The sequence below is a fragment of the Mus caroli genome, chromosome 7 (assembly GCF_900094665.2).
Source record: "Mus caroli chromosome 7, CAROLI_EIJ_v1.1, whole genome shotgun sequence".
In the NCBI taxonomy this organism is placed as follows: Eukaryota; Metazoa; Chordata; class Mammalia; order Rodentia; family Muridae; genus Mus; species Mus caroli.
Window position 1 is genome coordinate 103,136,804 of NC_034576.1, and position 20,102 is coordinate 103,156,905.

Here is a 20,102-nt window from a genome sequence, read left to right on the forward strand (position 1 = left end):
TATGGGGGACTTTTGGGATAGCATTGGAAATGTAATTGAGGAAAATATGTAATAAAAAATATTAAAAATTAAAAAAAAAGAAAGAAAAGTCACTCCCACTCAAATGTAGAGAACAACAGAAGGAAGTGGGGTGGGTAAGGCTGAAAGCAAGTTTTTTTAAGAAACCTGTGTAATACAAAAAGAGCTAAGCAAGCCAGAACTGTTTACAGTGGTGGGACAGGTCTGCAGTTTCATTTCAAGAACATGACTCAGTTGTCATGCTGAGAGTTCTCTCCTTGGTTAGGAGTTGACTTCACTCCCGGTTTCCCCGTGACAGAAATGGTGCCATCAGAAGCCAGGCCGCACGCCATGAAGAGCATGTGCAGAACATCCGCCGCTTTCACGAGTCCCTGCAGCACGGGGAGGCAGTCCTGACAAGTGATGAGAAGCTGACCATAGCGCCTTCGTCCTCCCACACCTCCATCCTGACTTCTCTCAGGTGAGGACCTGCAGTGAGAAAAGGCACAGGGAACCATTGTGCGTGGGACAAGTGAATGAGCAACGGCAATGTGGAGTGTCATTCCTGTTAATTGTCCCTTCTCTAGAAGCTGATGTGGAGAGCCATCTCATGTGTATTAGTGTTGACTTTCTCACGGTTGCATCTCTCAGTTGGTGCCCTATATTCCTTCAAAAGGCTCTGGTGCTGATCAGCCTGTAAATCCATAACGTACTGATAGCCACCCTCACATCTACAAAGCATCGCATCATCACAACCTAGAAAGCCTCATCCTGTCCATGGCCTTATCTTCACAACCACACCCTTATGCAGAATCTACCCTGTCATGTGTTGGTCGAGTTAGCAAAGAAGCACTGTGAGAATTGAAACGTACTGTAGATCAGCTCTAGGTTATCAAGGAAGAAATCTGGTACAGTGGAAAGGACTTGATTTTACAATTAAATAGGTTTGGCCTCTGACCCTGCCAGCCCCCGTGCAGGAGATAGCCATGGCCAGACAATGGCAGCACAGGGTAGTGACTGCTGCATTTCCTGTGCAAAAGCAGACAGAGGAGTGAGTAATTAAGAGAGGTAGACATGGAAAGAGTTAAAACAGCACATGTGGGCTTTAAAAGAAGAAGCTAATCAATGTGAAGGCTGGGGGCTAGAGAGATGGATGGCTCAGTGGTCAAGAGCACTGACTGCTCTTCCGAAGGTCCTGAGTTTATACATATAGTAGATAGATAGATAGATAGATAGATAGATAGATAGATAATTAGGTAGGCTATTCTGTACAAAAAGAACATCTTCAAATCCCAGAGGCATAGCGGATGTCAAGACTGGGGAAATATTGACTGTACAGTCCAAAAAAAAATTGAGCAAAAGATGCAAGGGATAGGCCAGCAAGATAGAGGCACTTTAAGTGCAGAGAACAGAGCAGTTCTTTAAGTTATCTCATGAAAGGTCTTGAATAGACTGGAGACCCATGTGTGACCTGTAAGTATTATTGATAGACCTGCGTGTGTCACTAGTGAAGAAGCACAATGTGTTGTCAGCAAGTGTGTGTGCCCTGATTCTGTGCCAGAGTCACCGAGAGAACTCCTGGGTTTGCAGGTTTTCTAAAGCTGTGTCAAGTGGACTCTCGCTTGCATTTTCCTGCTCAGGGGTTCACCCGTTGTGGATGTAGCCACGGAAATGATTTGCTGGACACCTCCACCATTTGATAAACTGAATCCTCTAGGGATAGAGCAAGGATGAGCTCTGTCATTTGGATCTGACTCTGGCTAGCTGTGGACATCTTCCTGAGCATATTCAAGGCAGCAGACATGCTTCCTTGAGTATCTGTTCCCAGGTGCTCATGGCCTAGCCAGAGACAGTAGATGAAATACCAAGTAATGAAAAGCTGACACCACCAAGGCCATGTGCTAGAGCTGAGAGTGAAGGAGTTTGGGAGGCAGGTGGCCCAGGGCTTTCAAATAATAGACTTGGAAAAGAAAACCTGTGAATAGCAATCTTAAAGGAGGAATGCAGAGAAGAGAGAGCAGAGAGCAGCTTAATTCGTTTCATGATCTACAGGAGTGTGAGTAGGAATGGACCAGGTTGGAACAGAGCCCATCTAGTGTCGCAGAAAAGCCTAAGACTTGCAGTCCCAGCGTCAGAATAGCCACATACTACTTCTTACGTAGTCAAACCACTTAGATCCTCAGAGCCTGAAATTCTTTATTTGTGAAGTAATAAGGCTGGAGAGATGGCTTGAGTTAAGAGCACTGACTGCTCTTTCAGAGACCCTGAGTTCAATTCCCAGCAACCACATGGTGGCTCACAATTGTCTTTAATGGGATCAGATGTCCTCTTCTGGTGTGTCTGAACACAGCAACAGTGTACTCATATACATTGAATGAATTAAATGAATCTTCACCACAAAAGTAATAATTACTGATTTCACGTGGCTAGCTGAGAATTACCAAGGTAGTGTTTTAAAAACAAAATCCTATACAAAAGATGGTTGGTGTGATTCCTTATTGGAGAGTAGTGAGACAGAAAATGGGACTTTTTTTTAAGTTGCTCATTCATGTTACTTATTCATTCTATGGTCATTTGTGTTGTGCTAAGCACTATGATGGGTGGGTATAGTAGATGTAAGAAGTTATCACTGAGTCACAGTGCATGGGGGAAGTAGATCTGAAATCAGCAGGTGCAGTGATTGAGAAATACAGGAACACCTGAGATGGAGTCCTGGAGCCAACCTGGAGGATCAAGGAAGGCTGGCTTGGTGAGGGTTAGAAGCAACTGAGGGGTAACAGGAGTCAGGCGAAGCGAGGACTGCCACAGTGACAGCTAAGGATGGCTGTGTGCCACCTGGGACAAGTGACGCTTGCTTGTCCTCTCAGCTGAGGCAGGACTAGCAAGTTCCAGGACCTTGTCTTTGAAAAAATGAAATAAAGAAACACCCTAACAAAAAGAATGGTTCCTTCTGAGAAAGTTGCTGGATATCAGAAGAATGACTCAGACAGAGGGGACAAAGTTGGCTCTGGCAGCAGGGGGTGGGGGGTGGTAAAGGGTAAATGGCAGGTGGAAGAGAATAGAAGGTCTATACAGTACTAAGCCAGAGGAGCAGGATACAGCCCTGCTCAAGTGTCACGCGAAGATTCCTGTAATGGCTCTGAACGACCTCTGTCACCCTCTCTTTTCCCCAGGAAGAATCTGAGTGAGCTAGATGAGATCCAGAAGTACTTCCGCCAGAAGCTCAGCAAGCCGTTCCTGCCCTTCTCCTCTCAGAGCTCGCCTGCTGTCTCACAGAGCCAGGAGAGCCAGAGGGACCCTGTGGGCGCAGGAACCGGCCGCCAGGACCCCGAGAGCCAGTGCATCCTGGAGAAGTCCAATAACCTGGTGTTGCAAGTCAGCTCCTTAATCTCAGGTACAGCTCAGAGCGGCTTCTGCTGTCAACTTTGGTCACTAGATGCCAGGTCAAAGGCCCGCTGAAGGCCTACCCTCAGATAGGCCTCCATGACAGAGACAGACAACAGTTTTCACATCTTTTTTTTTTCTTTACCATCTTCCTTTAAAGGAAAGGACAGTGGTGTGGACAGGAGCGTGGAGCAATGGAAAGAGCCCTGGGCTGAGAGGCAGGAAACCAAAGTGCCTGGCTTCTGCCATCGCCTTGCTATTGGCACTAGGCATGTGCTTTCCTTTCTTGAGATTTCCCCTAACCAAAAACAACAGGCTGGGATTAGATGCTGGCTCCCTCAGGTTCTAATCCCAGAGTCCAGAATGTGCAAGGGGTTTTTGTTTTTGGTTGGTTGGTTGGTTGACTGATTAGCTGGCTTTGAGGCAGGGTCTCACTGTGTAGTGCAGGTGGCCTCAAATTCACAGTAATCTTCCTGCATTGTCCTTCCACATGCCAGACTACAGGCATGTGCCCACATATCCAGAACAAAGTCTGTACACTTAAAAAGCACTGTAGAAGATTCTACATGGCTCTATAGTTTACCTTTCCAAAAAGTCCCTTAGAGCAATTCTCACTTTGCTTCCATATTGGTGTTGGGACCTCCAACAGGAGGGTAAAACCCTGCATGTCCTGAAAGCCATCTGTCTGCTCTGTAGTGGACTTCCACTCATTCACTACATATCCATCTTCATCTCAGCCAGGCAGTTAGTTGTCTGCCATCATAAACTTATACTCTGTAGTCAGCCAAAGAAACTTCTCCCCAAAAAAGAAACCATTAAGATGAAGCAAAAGCAAGGCTTCCATCCCAGAGAACTCTTAAAAACTATGATAAGGACACTGGGGTGTAGCTCTCCCTGATGGATGGCTTCTGGCAGGGTGAGGGTGAGGAAGGACTTGGTTTTCTTTAAGCGACTGGCGACCAGGAGTTTGACCATGCTCTAGTGAGTGTATGGGCAACACAAATTGGACTTGGTTTTTTGTTTTTGTTTTTGTTTTTGTTTTTCCTTCTTTTGGGTGTGGGGTTGTCACGAAGGTAGGGGGCCTGGGACAACTGGAAAGTGAATGTGATTGAGGTACAGGGGCACATGATGTGAAATTCCCAAATAATCAGTAAAAATACTACATTGGAAAAAAGAGAGGGGTTTTATCAGGATATATGTGGCTACAATAGGAGAATCCCCTTATAGAGATGTAGTAAGAGAATAGAAGGATTAAAGCTGGCCTGGAAGCCAAATTGGATTTAATGCTTACCCAGAGAGGAAATACAAGTGCAATTCAGTGGCCAAACATGTGTGTGCCCCTAGGTTCCACCACAGTACCTCAGGAAGAAAGAGGGGGAAAGGAAAGGGAGTTTTTAGCAAGGACATAACAGAGTTAGAACTGATTACTCGGGGAAACAGCTCAAACGTAATAAAGCCTGCCCTGTGTTCATGCACAGGAAACTTCTGAAGAGGCCCCTAGACCAGTGGGTATGAGGAAGTCACAGGTGAGACCCCCTGCATCCTGCATCTGTGTAGTGAGCTTTTGCTGACAGACATATGGACACTCACAAGCGATAGGGGAGACAGCTTTACACAGTAGTGTGTTGTCAATGCGTATCCTCGTGGAACATGGCCACACAGTGAAGCTTTCTGGCTGGTCCATCTGGGCAGGCTTCCTAGAGATGTGATGAGCATTGAAGATAAACTACTTTATTAAAAGAGAATTGTTTCAAGTTAGTAATACGACCAAAGACCAGGGCCACGTGAGTCTGCCTTGCCTGTTCTGTTTACAGGTACACTCACACATAGGCATGCTCTCCTCTGATGTCTGAACATGATGACTGTACTAAACAAGGCCCTCCTGTTAGTTAGCCCTCTGCCAGTGAGAAGGGATAGCCCTTAGTCCTGGAAATCAAATCCATCCCTAGTTTCTGACACTGTCTCCAAACGACTCGTGCAGACATATTATTCACTGTGTGTTTGTCGGTGGTGCTGCTGTTGCTTTTCTGAGGTGAGAGATTGCTGTTACCCAGGCTCGTTCCAAACTCATAAAGTGATTCTCTTGCCTTAGCTTTCAGAATAGCTAAAACTCAAGTCATGAACTATTATGCCAACTTGTTTATTAATTTATACATCCTCATTTCACCCAAAAATAGAGTTGACTAGTTCCTTCTCCTTAAGTGCCTGCACATGTACCATGCAGGCTATGCCCATCTCTCTCAGTCTCAAGCCTGGGGACATATGAAAGAAAAACAGGACAGTTTAGTTTGCTCGTGCCCACAAACAACCATAGACACTGGACCCCAAGCCCATGTTCTTTCCAAAGCCCTGCTGCCCCATTACTTTCTTCTGTTATGCGTTACTAAGATTTCCCTGCTTTTATTTTCCAAGTAAAATAGATAGTTTTAATGACTGTCATCGAATAGGTAAATGAGTGGATTCTCGTTTTGGTTTTAATATAGGTGATTACTGACGTAAATGGAAGCGTGAGCATGCCCGTCAGGACCCAGCTCCCGAGAGATCTGAGCATGAGCACTTCCACAGGTGTCTCCACAACTACAAATAGATTAGATTTCAGCCCTCTAATATTAGAATAAAGTACTAGAAATTGTACTGCTGTGAACATAGTTTCACTGACTCCTGGGTGAATTAACTATTGTGAGGTTCGTTTAAAGTCTGATCACAAGGATACTTGTGAAGCTAGAGCCCAGTGTGGGAACCTGAGTGGTCTGCAGCCCCGCCTTATAGTAAGAGTGATCTCTGTTGCTATTCAGATCTGCAGACTCTCACCAGAGGTTCACAAGCAGCTTTGACTTCTCAGCAAGCCAGGAGTAGAAGCAGAGCAGTCGCCACCATCCCAGATGCTCAGGACACTGAAGCTGCTGGAGAAGGAAGTACCACACCGGAGGAGCCTTTGGCAGGAGCTATAGAGGCGAGCACAGATTCCCTGCCTCCCCCTGTTGAAGAGCCTTCCAAGGGAGGAGGGATGCTCCATGAGTCGCTGGAGCAGACGGTGCCCATCACAAGGGTGCAGAGCATCGATGACACGGAGGTGGGCCCAGACTACAGTGATGAAGACTATGAGGAAGACATTATTGAGCCCAGGACCCTAAATGAAGTCACCACAGTGACAGACAAAACTAGCCCCTGGTCCAGTTTCATGTCAGACTTGAGTGAGGTCCTTAGCCCTCAGCCCACTGAGGTACAAAGAGAAGGCCCCTCGTGTCCCCCAGAACCTTTCCCCAGAGAGGAGCTGAAGGTCAAAAGTAGCCCCCAAAAGGCAGTCAGCCCCCAGCCTGCACAGGGCTCCCCTAGCCAAAGTGGTGTTTGTGAGGGTGGAGCCTATAAGATCGAGGTTGAAGACCTTGCCTCAACCAAGCCTCAGCCTGTCCCAAGCCTAACAATCTCAGAAGCCCAAGAGAGCAGTGATTCTGTTGGATGGCGTGCATCACAGGTAAATCAGGTCAGGAAGCCCATGCCAGAGATGCTGGCTGAGAGTGAGGCTTTCTCCAGTGAGTTCAGTGACTCTTCTGAAAGCTTGGAGAAGTTTCCTCTACACCTACCCTCCCAAAGCAAAAGAGAAGACTATAAGGACTCCCCTGCTGTGAGACAGGTACCAACTGGATCAGAGGTGTCCACAAGGCAGACGCTCCTTCTGTATCCTTTGCTGTTTCCACAAGTGGGTCCTCAGGCCACCCATCCTGGGCATTTGGATGCTAACAGAAAGTGGGTGTGGCCTGTGGCCTTGTGGGATGCACTGGAGGTGTTGGGGGTGGGAAGGCTCTTCAGAAGATTCGCTTGCATGACTAATACTATAAGTTGACCACTGAAGTCAGGTTGGTGGCCCATGCCTATCATCCCAGCACTTGGTGGGGCTGAGATAGGAGGACTGTGAGTTCTAGATCAGTCAAGGCAAGACCTTGTCCAATAAATAAATAAATAAATAAATAAATAAATAAATAAATAAATGAANTAAATAAATAAATAAATAAATAAATGAAAGAATCTACCAGTGACATCTGCCTCTTCAGGTGTAAAACAGTGAATGAGGCTTGGGGGCTTGGGTGTTAGTACATTTGTAGTAAACTTGACTGTCTGACTTTTCCACTTTAAACATGTGCAGTTCCCTTCCTGAAGACAGGGCTTAGGACCTCAGTTGAAATAAAAGGGGAGGCTGGAGCTATGGCTATAGTCCCTTGGGAGAGCAGTTGCCTAGCCTTGGGTTCTGTCCCCAGGACCACAGAAAGGAGAGTGGGCTTGTAGACTGTTATCATTGATTTGCATTTATTGTATGCTAAGAACTTCTTTTTTAATTCGTCACAACAAGTCTTTTAGATAGATATCATCTACTCTGCATGTGAGGAAACAGGCTTAGTGATTTTTCTTTAAATATTCTTTCATTATTAATTTATGTCTATGTATGTTTTGCCTGCATGAATGTCTGTATACCATGTGCATGCAGTGCCCATGGAGGCCAGAGGGTGCTGGATCCTCCTGGAACTGGAATTTACAGACAGTTGTGGAGGTGCTGGAAATTGAATCTCAGGTCCTCTAGAAAAGCAGCCAGTGCTCTTCACCATTGAAGCATCTCTCCAACCTTCATGTACGTACTTAACCAGCTCAGAGCCATACTTAGCTGCTTAAACAGAAGTCCTAAAAAAACAGCAGCACAGCAGCCTCCTCCATCTACCTCAGATTAAGGCGATCTGACTCAGTGCTGTGACTCAACAGATATTTGTAGAGCAGTGTACATCCTGCAGCCACTTGCCAGGGTAGTGAAGTCAGAGCCATAGCCTAGACCTTATAGATCTCATGTGCCGATCAGACAGACCAGCTATACTCCCCGCCCTCCCCCCACCAGGTCTGGATTTTTATTATGATCAGAGAACAGCAAGTAAACCGGTCTTCCTAGTACCAGTCACCTCCGTGGTCAAAGCATTGCCCACCCTCCCTGTGTCTGTACATCAACATTATCCAGCAAGCCCTCAGCCAGTGTTCCACCCTTGCTACCTTCTGCCTCCTGCAAGCTCTAGGCAGGTACTGGGGCAACTGAAGCAAAATGCTATTGAGAAATTTGAAGAATGTTGAAGGAGATGTGAAAGTCTTATGAAACTAAATAATTGAGGGACTGGAGAGGTGGCTCAGTGGTTAAGAGCAGACTGCTGTTCCAGAAGAACAGATTCAATTCATAGCACTCACATATTGGCTCACAGCTGCTTGTAACTCCAGTTCTAGGAAATCTGATGCCCTCTTCCAGCCTCCTTGAGCACCAGGCATTCATGTGCTACCCAGACATACATACAGAGAAAACACCCATACACAGAAAATGATAATTTGAAAAAATGTTTTAATAATTGAACATTCTCAAGCCGGGCGTGGTGGCGCACGCCTTTAATCCCAGCACTCGGGAGGCAGAGGCAGGCGGATTTCTGAGTTCGAGGCCAGCCTGGTCTACAAAGTGAGTTCCAGGACAGCCAGGACTATACAGAGAAACCCTGTCTCGAAAAAAACAAAAAAAAATAAATAAATAAAAATAAAAAAAATAATTGAACATTCTCCTGTGTCACAGACTGCTTTCAGAATTAAAGAAAGGGGGACTATGTGACTAAGATAGGAAAAGTCTTCCTGGAGGAGGTTGGGATGTGAACTCATTACAGTAGAGACTAAAGAAAGAGAGGGAAAGGAAGGAGGAAAGACGGGTTAGAAGTGGGCAGGGTTTTCCAGTGAGGGAGGAACCAGGAGGAACCACTTGTGCCAGGGATTCATGGATGGGGGGAGTAGGATGAGGGAGACACAGATGGTATGACTGTGGTCCCTGGGGTGTTGGTCTGGTAGGAGAGTAGACTTCTAGGTATTTTATTCCTTAACTACCATTGCAGCCCAGAACCTGTTGTGGTGCCCAACTTCTTTTTGCCTCCCCAACAACTGGAGGCCTCTCTCCGTATGATCTCACACTCTCCAGGTTTGCCACCAGCAGCCACAACTGACCAGGTAAGAGCAGCCACTGGTCTCCTTCTTCGTACATCAGCATCTCTTCCCTAAAAGCATGCAGCACAAAGGCTGCTCTGGGCAATCCCTGGAGAAGATGCTCTAGTGGTTACCCTTTATGCTTGCCTGGAAAATATCCTGTGGGTCCCTCACTGGGCAAAGAGCCTGGACAACATGAGGACAGCCAGAGCCTTGTCAGCTAAGACTGGCATGGAAGGGAAAGCAACACAGAAGCATAGGAGCAAGAGTCTACAGCCAAGCAAGTGGGGACCCACAGCAGAGGACACCACAAATAAGAGGTGCATCCCTAGGGGACCATGATGACTATGCGAGCTCATCCTTTAAAAAGAGAGAAGGAGCTGGCTGTTCAAGGACCAGCCATACTGGTGACCCTACCCCAGACTACATTGCCATGTCCTCGGGGTCACTTGAATGCTTTACCTCATTGGATGCCCTCTGGGGAGGGCATGACCTAATTTAGAACAAATATGTAGAGTGCCACGTTTAAATGAAAGAGAGCATCACGAGTGTAGTAGAGAAAGGAGCCAGGGACTGGTGTGTAGGTGACAGAGCAGGCGTCTCAGAGCTCTCAAAACCTTTTTTCAGAGACAAATATAGGTTATAAACAAAATGTGTTTGCTGTTCACTGTTGATTGCTCCTGTTCAATGCTTCCTTCACTTAGACATTATTCTAAGTACCATACACAGTCAGACTGTTTTAACTCCGAGCAACTGGATGGGATAGCCAGGTGATTGTCTCCATGTAGTAAACGCGTACGTCAGAGTTGGCGCTGTGGCAGGCTACCAGACAGAAGCAGCTTAAAGGAGAAAAGGCTTACTTCAGAGATTGCAGTCTGTAGAGTCCGTAGTCCTTGGCTGCACCGATGTGTCGGAAGCTGCCCACTTTACAGCAGTCAGAAGCAGGTAAACAGGAAAGGACCAGTGAGCTGAATGTAACCCAAGGCTCATTTACTCCCTCAAGCCAGGCCCCTCCTCCTGAAACTTTCAGAATCTACCAAAATCGTGCTACCAGCAAGGGACTCCAACCTCCAGCACATGAGACTTTTGGGGAAACACAATTTTGAAACCACAACTATGCAGGCTCAGAGCAACTGAGGCTCGGAGCTTCCTGTCCACATCCTCAAGGCATTAGTGTATCTACACATGAAGACCCTCAGGGAGTTAAGAGATTGCTCGTGTGTGTGTGTGTGTGTGTGTGTGTGTGTGTGTGTGTGTGTGTGTTGTTGTTGTTGTTGTTGTTGTTGTTGTTGTTTTGCTTTGCTTTGCTTTACTTATGAGACTGGGCCTCCAGGTGTCATAAAACTCCTGCCCTGGGCCTTCTGATGGTTCTCAAGAGAAACCTTGAGACATCTGAACCATTCACTGGCTTTCTAACCCCCTCTCCAGCCTCCCCAGTGTGTTTCCAAAACATGTTTGGAGGATAGTTTGATCTGAGGTCCTACCTGTCTCCCTAGATTGCTTCCAGAGGCAGAAATGCTGCCCCTGGATCCTGTCTGATTCTGCCTCTGCTTCACCTCTGTCCTTTACCTCTTCTGACAGGGCACACACATGTAAGACGTTTGCACTAGGCTTTGGGGGCTGTGCCCGGGTACTGAGCATGAGCTTGAAATACAGCACCCATGGAACTAAACACTGGGCCTGCTAGTGAGTAAGCAAAGGATCTTAGGCCTGTGGCTTGACCTTACTGAGTCTCAGTTTTGTTCTAAGTAACGCCAAGCTAATAATGGGTGGTTAACGGGTAAGGGTGAGAATTAAGTAGGCACAGTGAGTCCATCGCCCTGCCACCCTCTGGGCCAGCCAAGTGGGTGAAGGGTCAGCGAGTCATGCTCCTCAGGAAGAATTCCACAAGCCACTGTGACAAAACTGCCAGCCAAAACGATGTTCCTGTTTCTGTATTTGTGCCTTTGCGACGTGGTTCCTCCCCCAGGACAGACTGTCTTGGTCTTTTCTAGACACAGTGAGGGAGAAGGAAGAGATGAGAATCTCCCTTCCCTTAAAGGGCACCCTGAGTTTCAGGAAGATGAGCTTTATGTAGTTCTTGCCTTTCCTTGGCGTGCCTATAGCACAGCTGCCCTTGGGGCCACTTCTGTCCTTAGGACTTCAGTCTGGGTCCCAGTTAGGAGAGCCAGTGTCATCACAGTTTGCCCAGTTTCAGCACTGGGAGGTTTCAGGCCAAAAAACCCCAGGAGACAGATTTTGGCTGGAAGCCTGCTGGTGCTGGTTGGATTGCCTGTGTGTTTAAGCACTAGTGTGAAACTTACCAAAATGGAGTTGCTATGTCTTGCTCTGGCAATGTTAATGATAAAGTAGAAATTTTTAAGCTCTGTGTGCAGTTTGACACTAGTGACAGGCATCCAAAGTTCAGAGAAACATTTTTTTTAATTAAAATTTTAAAGCACTGAAATAATTTTCCATGGGTTATCAGAACTTTGAGTGTCTTACATTTACTTTAGATTTATGAAAATTACAGAATCACAGCAAACTTTAAAGTCTCTGAAAGTCTTAAAAATGGCCTCCATGGAAAAGGGCCTGTGACAAGCCTGACCTGACCTGAGATCCTCCACACCACGTAGAAGGAAGGGATCCTAGGAGGTCACAGGCCAACCAAACACAAATGTGAGCTCGGGGAACAGCTCTGGCTGCACAGATAAGGCAGAGGCCTCCCTGCATCGGCCTCTGGCACACAGACAGATTCATCTGCAAACCATGCACACACACACAGTGGCCTTGCTTTGAAGAATTTTAGCAGAGAGTAGTCTTAGATAGTTTCCTGCGTACTTGCTCTTCTCGTGTGCTTCCTTCTCTCTCATCCGGGCTCTTGCTGGGGCAGTCCCGGGGCCTGGGGGCTTCATTAGCGTGCCCATGGCTGGGGACCTGCTAGGATCCAGGCCTCTCCGCTTTACAACTCCCAGTGCTTGATGTCGCCTTCATTTTTAAACTGATTTTCACTGGCTATAGAATAAAAGGCAACTTGAGTTTTAGCATTTTAGGGCTGTCTTGCTGGGGTACCTCAGCCCCAGCAGCAGAGACACTGAGCGTGGTAGTGCCTGCCTGTAACATCAGTACTTCACGGCTGAGGCAGGGGAGTCAAACATTCAGAACGGCCTTTGAGACCCTGGGGGAAATCAAGGAGGTGTCTCCATTATCGTTGTCCTGGGTGTTACGCGGCCTTTATTCTTCAGCCACCTTTAAGGTCCGTCTTGGCTTCTGATAGACGTAGCTACAGTGTTGTCAGTCGTGGGGGTGAGAAGGGCAGGTACGAGCATGCAGATCATTAACTAGACTGGCAGCACTGGCACTCTTAGGCCGGGGGTGGGCTCAGAGTTTGTTTTTATTGTGCTGCGTTATTTACTTACATAGATTCACTGGTATGTGATGAAGTCACAAAGTCTTAGGTAATTAAGGATTTTATGATAATGGCTGCAAGATTGGAACAGAAATAGGACTGGCTGGGACAACTCTTGAAGTCAAGGGAAGGCTTTCTTATTTTTTAAGATGTATGAATGTTTTGCCTGCATGTATGTGTGTACACCACATATGTGCCTGTTGCCCATGGAGGTCAGAGAGGGGATTTGATCCCTTACAACTGGAATCACAAGTGCTATGAGCTACCGTGTGAGCACTGGGAACTGAACCTGAGATCTTTAAGAGCTTCCAGTGCTCTCAGCCCCAGGGAAGGAAAAGCTTCCAGAGAACTGAAGGTGGAGATGCTACTTCAGAGGAGCAGGCTAGCCCCTGGGTCAGAGAGGCCTGGGGTCCAGAGCAGGTGTGGGGCCTGGGAAGTGCGCTGAAGCAGGTGCGAGCTGGGATTTGGTGACAGGACTGCCTACCTGACGGAAACACGTGATTTCCCAATATTGTTCCAGGCAATGCTCAGCTTAGAGGGAAAGGGGAAGGGAGGGAGAAGTCCAGTCTTGAATCTCCATTTGTGGATCCCATTTTGTTGTGTATAACAAAACGTTTCCTGAGGAGACAGAACACATATCTATTCACCCCAGATAGGTATACTATAACAGACCAAAGCTTGGATACCACCAAAGTCCAACTTGGTGAACCATGAATTTTACTGGGGGTACTTACAGGAACATGGGTGAAGGGCTCCTTACAGGAGCTCCAGCACAGGTGGCCTCTTAACAGGCACGCTCCTATCTGGTCTGTTCCTGAAGAGCTGCCTCTGCTGTGGACCGCAAGCTCCCTGGGTAAGGGGCCAGTGGTTCTCTGTCTTTCCCTGTATCTGACTGGAACTATGGCCTTTGCATAGCTGCCAGCAGAGCTTCACCAGATCATACCAGAAGGGAGACAGGTCCAAGGGAACTTCCTGAAGCCCAGGGCCCTCGTGACTGTAGCTCTGGCCTTATGGCTGATTGTTCCTCCTGTTAACAAAGATCCTGACCTGTTTCATTTTCTTTGAACCACCAAGTCCCTAGCAGTGTGCAGAATTCAAGAAAAGACCTAAAGGTCCCAGGAAGGTTCTGCTAAAGGCTACCTGAGACTTTTGAAAGAAGATGAGTAACCTGGGTGAGAATATACAAGAGTGGGGAAGAAGGCAGAACTGGTTGGTACCTAGCCTGACCCAAACCGCAAGTTGGTATGTGCCTCCCAGGGAAGGCCTGTAGACCTGCCGGCATGTGCTATGCCTGTCAAGACCTGAGCAGGCTGGTGTGCAGCAGGGTCCAGGAACTCTGCCAGGCACTGACTCCAACACATCTCTCTGGAGTCTGGACTTTGGAAACTTCCCACTAGTCAGCACTGGTTAGCGTGCTAAGGAGTCTGTCTGGCTCTCCTGGGCCCTGCATTGTGGAAACTGGGGGCCAGTAACAGTGTAAACAGGAGCCCTGTGGGCTGAGCCTGTTAGAAACGGCTTCTCAAAGGATAGACGTGCCAGGTGGTAAGGCACAGAGGGAATACTTGGGTAGAAGAGCCCCATGGGGAGAGTGCTAACAGGGATGGGAAGGGAGCTGGGGTGGGCCAGCCAGGCTGTAACTGGCTTAGTTAAATTTCAATCTTCTGCCCAGGGCTGGGACTCTGGTCCGAGTGTCCTGTCCCCACTTCTCCCCCACTCATAGCTGTGGCTGCTGAGTTCTCTGCTGTCTTCAGTGTCTGGGAAGTCCTTGTTGCTACCTTAGGAGTGGATAGTGGGAGCCGCCCCAGAGAAAGGCAGCCAGCCAAAGGGGTGAAAGTTGAGCCCAGTGGCAGCTGTGTAGAGCCCTCACACAACCTCTGAGGCAGTCGTCCAGGCAGCCTTGCCGGGCAGGGCAGCTGTTTGCTTTCAGTTTTCTCTCTCCAGTGTTGTTTCTCACTTAAGGGCACTGCTCTGGAAACGAGCAGAGCTTCAGCCATGAGACCAACCTAGAGGATCACTTGGGGTCCTGTGGGTGGTTCTGAGCACTTGCCTAGCCAGCCCTAAGCTCCCGTGGGGAGCTGCCAAACCCTAGTCCTGCTCAGGACCTGTGAGGCCCAGCTTCTTGCCTAAGATAAGAATAAAAGCTTTGTTTTGCTCTGGTGTCTAGCCAGGGTCACCTCTGGCTCCAGCAGAGCTCCTGTGTTTTGCCCAATGTACCTGTCATTTGCCTCCATGAGATCTGAAGTTTGGGTTTCATAGTAAACCAGAGAAAGAAAACCAGAGTTTACTAACTCTGCTTGGCAGTGAGCACTGAGACCCACAAACAGAAGCCATCTTACTTATAAATAAGTGAAATGGGTCATCTATACCACAAACCAGTATTCCCTCCATTCATCCCACTATGTGTCCACTGAGAAAGGGCTGGAGAAGCTTACAGAAGCCTAGAAGCAGTCACCTGTCCCCACCACTCCCCACAAGCACATAGCCTCTGATGAAGTACATCTAGAGGTGTAATGAACTGAGATTAGACCACACTGCAGAGCAAATAGCACCTCTGAAGAAACCACACCACAGGGACCTGTACAAAGTCAGTCAGTTCTCTGTCTCTCTGTCTCTCTGTCTCTCTCTCTCTCTCTCTCTCACACACACACACACACACACACACACACACACACACACGAACATTTACAGGTCAGCTCGTTGAGGTTAAAGAGGAACAGGTGAGACTCCCCCGACTGTTTTGTGGTTTGTTGTTTGCTTGTTTGCGTGAGTGGGTGGTGTTGTCACACAGCTCCCTTTTCTATGACTGTTGCTCTTGAGCTTCTCTCCTCAGTCTGTCCACCCTGGCGACTGCTCTCTGCACCTGAGAAATCCCCTCTCCACACCTTAGCTCAGGCCAAGCCTCCATTTGGCATCCTCTCCCTTCACAAGGTGTTCAGACTCCATCTTCGTGTTTCTCTCTAGTCCCTCCTTGAAGTTCCCTTCCAGGGATTCCATCCATGGATGGCCCCTCTGTCCAGACCCTAAAGAATCCCTAAGGTCTGGTGATCCACTTGCCCTGCGGGAGGAGAGGGAGGGCGGCTCCTGCAAAGCGCACGCTGGGCTGCTGGGCGCTTGCTTTGTGATGCTGTGCAGCTCTAAGCAGGAGTGTGGTAGCATGGAGAGGAGTGGCCAGTGCATGTGGGTGTATGTCCCTCCTTGGACACCGTCCACTGCCCAGACCTTCAGGGTTCTGTGCTGTAGCAACTCTGATAAAGAGACTCTTCAGCACTCACTAATCAAGATGTTTGTTCAACTCCTTTAAAGTCAACAGGTACTACTAAGCATACGGATCTCCACCCTCTCTGCCCTGGCCTCTAGGCCTGGGCTATACAGATAAGGTCCCCCGGGTCTGGGTGTGGGTACTGGAAGGTTGGCTGAATCAGCCACACTAGCCTCAGCTCCAAGGATGATAGGACCCCATGGCAGCTATAGGCTGTGTGTGCCCTTCCTCCTTATGGCAGCCTCACTCCCACCCCAGCTTCAGTGAACCTCAGCTATCTTAGCTCCCAGCACTCACTGAAGCCTGCCTGGCCCATTTCAGCTATTGCTAATGGCTTCTTTCCCCCATGTTCCCAAGCTCCAAGCCTCATCTCTGACTGCTGGGTAGGTCTGTGTTCACCTCCCCTTCTATCTTGAGTCCTCTACGAAGACAGGAACCATGTCTGTCTATTGTCTACGTGAACTGATCAGAGGGAATAGATCCTAAACTTATAGGAGCCTTGATGAGCCACCAGCAGTAGTCTGGTGGTCATTTCATGAACTGAGCAGAATTGTGTAAGTCTCCAGAGTAGAGACATAACCTCTAACAGGTATGGAAAGAAAGGTCTGGCTTTAGGACTTGACAAATGATTAAAGACCAGTGCCTCTGAACAGAGGTACATAGTGAGGCCCTAACTAATAAATAAAGGTCAAGACCTGTTTCCATCTGGCTTAGCCTCTTAGTTCCCTTTTACTGTAGCAGAGGATTAAAGAAAATGTAAGCCACAACTAGTGACCCAAAAGATCTGTCTGTAGCTACAGCCAGAGCACCGAATGGGACAAGTATCCTCTAAACACCAAAGATCTCCGGATCTTGAGATGAGGCACACAGAAGCTTAAAAGTCTCTCAGGGAACCCAAAGGGTACAGTAGACCACTACCATTGGTTCTAGTGGAATGAATGAGGCATTTACTGCAGAGGCAATCTCCTTCCTTCCAACCTGATCTAAACCAGGTCTTCATGACCCCATCCTACCCATTCACTGGTCTCATAGCATCTGAGCCCTCGTCTTGACCTGGCCTGCCTGGGGTTGTGTATTGAAGCTCTAGTTCATGCCCTCAGAAGTGCCTGGTCTGGAGCAGAGGGCAATATGGACACTGGCCTCTTGGCCCTCCCCTGGCCTGAGGTGTTACTTTAGAAGGAAGAACTGTGAACCAAAAACAACACCCTTCCTGTTAGCCTAGACCTCCCCAGAACACAGAACTGTACCTCCAGGCTCTGCCAAGCATCCTAGCCTGACACTGCTTATTCTTGGCCACCAGGAAGGCTTGCCTAAGGGCCTGCTCAGCTTGCCCACCTCCCCTCAGTGCTTAGAGATCTGGACTGACAGGGATAGTCCCGACTATTTGCCCAGCCCCTTGGCCATGGTTAGGAAACTAGCACCCAAGCAGCAGAGAGGACACAAGCTCATTCCCCTTACCCCATTCTTTTGGTAGGTCACTGTGTCTTGCCTGTTTTACTCTGAGCTGTGAAGCCAGGATCTGCTGTTCATTTCTGCCTCCTGTTGACATGTATTGTTCTATAGAAAGGAATAATGGGATTTCTAGGTGTGCTCATCCCGGAGCCTCTCTAGCCAGGCCTGACCTGTCTTGTTAGCAGGCTCACAGGGTACAAGCTGGAGAGGTGGAGCAGTGTAGTAGCGTCCGTCAGCATGGGAACAAGAAAGATCTTCCCATAGGGCAGACTGTACACACGCCTGTGGGGACAGCCTCCGCTTCTTTCTGCACTGGCTCTTCCCTGCCTGGCCTCCATCTCTTTCCTAGGGGCCTCATTCTCAGCCCACCAGGCAACTTTGCTATGTAGATCTGAGCCCTTCAGCACAGGAATCTGACAAGATACAAAAAAGGGGAAAGTGGCTGAGCACATGGCTTTGTCTATGGTAGCTGCTCAAGCGGGATTCCCACCTTCCTCAGCTCTGCCACTCAAAGCTGCACGACCTTGAACTAAGTGCACCTGACCTATGTGGAGGAAGGTACCCCGACCTTGTGATGTCATGGCCAGAGTTCCACAAGACAGGGTGTGTGAGGTATTTGCAAACCAGGGACCTAGAGAAAATGTTAGCCCAAGGACCAGACTCACTCACTGCAATGCTGTATCCACAGTGCTAATCTAGATGACTTCCTTCTCTCCAGGACGAGAGTGAAGCCACCAGGGGAGCCCTTGCCCAAAGGCCTTGTCGCCCCAGACCTTACTCCATCCCTCCCAACCTTCCTGAGGAAGAGACTCGCAGGATTGCACGGATATTTTCTTCCCAGTATTCCAAAAAGACTAAGGAAACCTGAGGGACGTGGCTACCAGCCAGCCTCTCGGCTCTGTAAAGCTTGCAAGAGACACCAGGCCTCTTTCCCTCAGCATCCTCAGGCCACTACCATCACCCTATTCCATGGGTATCTTGAGACCTAATCAGCTAAGACCGGAGGAGTGTCCCAAACCACCTAGCAGCTGCCTACCAGGACCTCAGCTTCCTTCTGTAATGAGGTGACAGCTGGAAATGAGACTCCAGCACCCATCTTCTGACTGTGGGGCCTAAGGAGGCCTCTCTGAGCAGAGAAACCAGTGTCCTTGACTTGACACAGCCTACTGCTGACCAGAGCCCACCTTCTGCTTAAATAGGACAGGCTATTTTTGCCATAAATAATGGAAGAAACATGGAATAAGTATGTGCATAGCTGAGAAAATTCCAGAGCCCTGTCCAGCTTGTTTGTTTGGGAATGAGGTATTTTATAGATATAAATTATTTTTATGATGTATTGAATTAATCAATAGAACAGGGGAATCGCCTCCTTTAAAACTGTATTCGATTGTCTGAAACTTAACCATGTTTTTAACGTAATGTTTGTTTCTACTCAGCTCTGAAATTCATTGTTCTTGCTTTTGTTTTTAATAAAAGTCTGGCATTTGTATTTGTGTACAAGTGATTTTTTGGGTTGGTCACTGGGAAAAGGTGTTGCAGAAAGAAGGATACAGCTATCACTCCGCCACCTGCAACATGAGTCGCCATGAGACTTGCAAGTGTCAGATTGGCCCATGTTAGAGGGATGCTAGTGTTCCACTTCTGGTGGTTTGGGCTTTTGCTTGCTTGCTTGGTTTGTCTTTTCCTCTGATGGCCCTTTAAATCTCCCAGCACAGTGAAAGTCCAACTAGGATCTGGTTCCCTGTGTGACTCAGGAGGGTACTTCTGTCAGAACACAGCCACTTGGGCAGCTACCATAGACAAAGCCCTCTGAGGATAACTCTGAGGGGGCATAGATGGCCAGTGCCAGCTGGTAGTGAGGCTGAAAGGAGCTACCTGAGGGCCTTGCTTGTCACCCTGTGTGTCATTTCACTAAATCCTCACAACTCTATGATGCCCCTCCCACAGTTAAACTCAACACCATGGAAGTCAGATGCATTGCTTCTGTATCGGTAGAAAGTGCATCAGGACCAAAGACATACCCCAGAGATAAGGACTCAGGCCAAAGCCGGATACAGGCAGTAAACGCCCTGAATTCGGGCAGTCTCAGGCTGCCGAATCCAGGGAGGGATTTCTGGAAGAAACCTGTACTGGGGTAAAGCCCAGAGAATGGTATAGACCAGGTCATGGACAGCTGCAAAGAGAACCAGAGAATGTTCTGAACCATATCAGTGTCCAGCCTGGCTGAGACTGTGGCTCTGGCCTCATCTGGAAGGCACAGACACGTAGACTCTGGCTTCGTATGGTCGCTGTGAAGATCAAATGGGACATTTCTAAAAATGCTTCGCTGGCATTTGGCACATAATGGAAGCTCGAGAAATGTCAGCCCTTCCCACTCTTCCCTAAGCATAGGGGTGAATTAGAGACAAGCACACTGGCTACCCAGAAGGCAGAGCACTCCAGCCTCCCATAAGGGCCATGAACCTTCAGCCAAACCTGCCCCCCAGATCTCTGCTCCTTGAGCATCACCTTGCAAACCTGCCTGGTCCCTAGCCAGGGGCTCCCCTTGCCCCAGGCCTCGCCCTCAACCAGAACAGAGCTTCCAGTACCTGGAGTTCCACATCCCTCGGGGTAAGAAACCTCTAGGTTCCAGGC

At 48.3% G+C, this 20,102-nt stretch overlaps 1 protein-coding gene across 4 annotated transcripts in view; it reads left to right on the forward strand.

Annotated features, from left to right (window-relative positions):
• The window catches only part of C2cd3 (C2 calcium dependent domain containing 3), a 99,396-nt gene extending 80,439 nt beyond the window's left edge, over positions 1-18,957 (forward strand). For 3 of the 4 annotated variants that reach the window (XM_021165953.2, XM_021165954.2, XM_029479228.1), the window contains 5 exons: positions 317-478; positions 3,171-3,391; positions 6,177-7,059; positions 9,282-9,393; positions 18,187-18,957. In XM_021165953.2, coding sequence (XP_021021612.1) covers positions 317-478; positions 3,171-3,391; positions 6,177-7,059; positions 9,282-9,393; positions 18,187-18,336 — 1,528 coding nt within the window. In that variant the 3' untranslated portion in view covers positions 18,337-18,957. Of the gene's footprint in view, positions 1-316; positions 479-3,170; positions 3,392-5,864; positions 5,976-6,176; positions 7,060-9,281; positions 9,394-18,186 lie in introns of those variants that run through there. The other variant, XM_029479229.1, reaches the window with a different exon arrangement.
• The last annotated feature ends 1,145 nt before the right edge of the window (positions 18,958-20,102 follow it).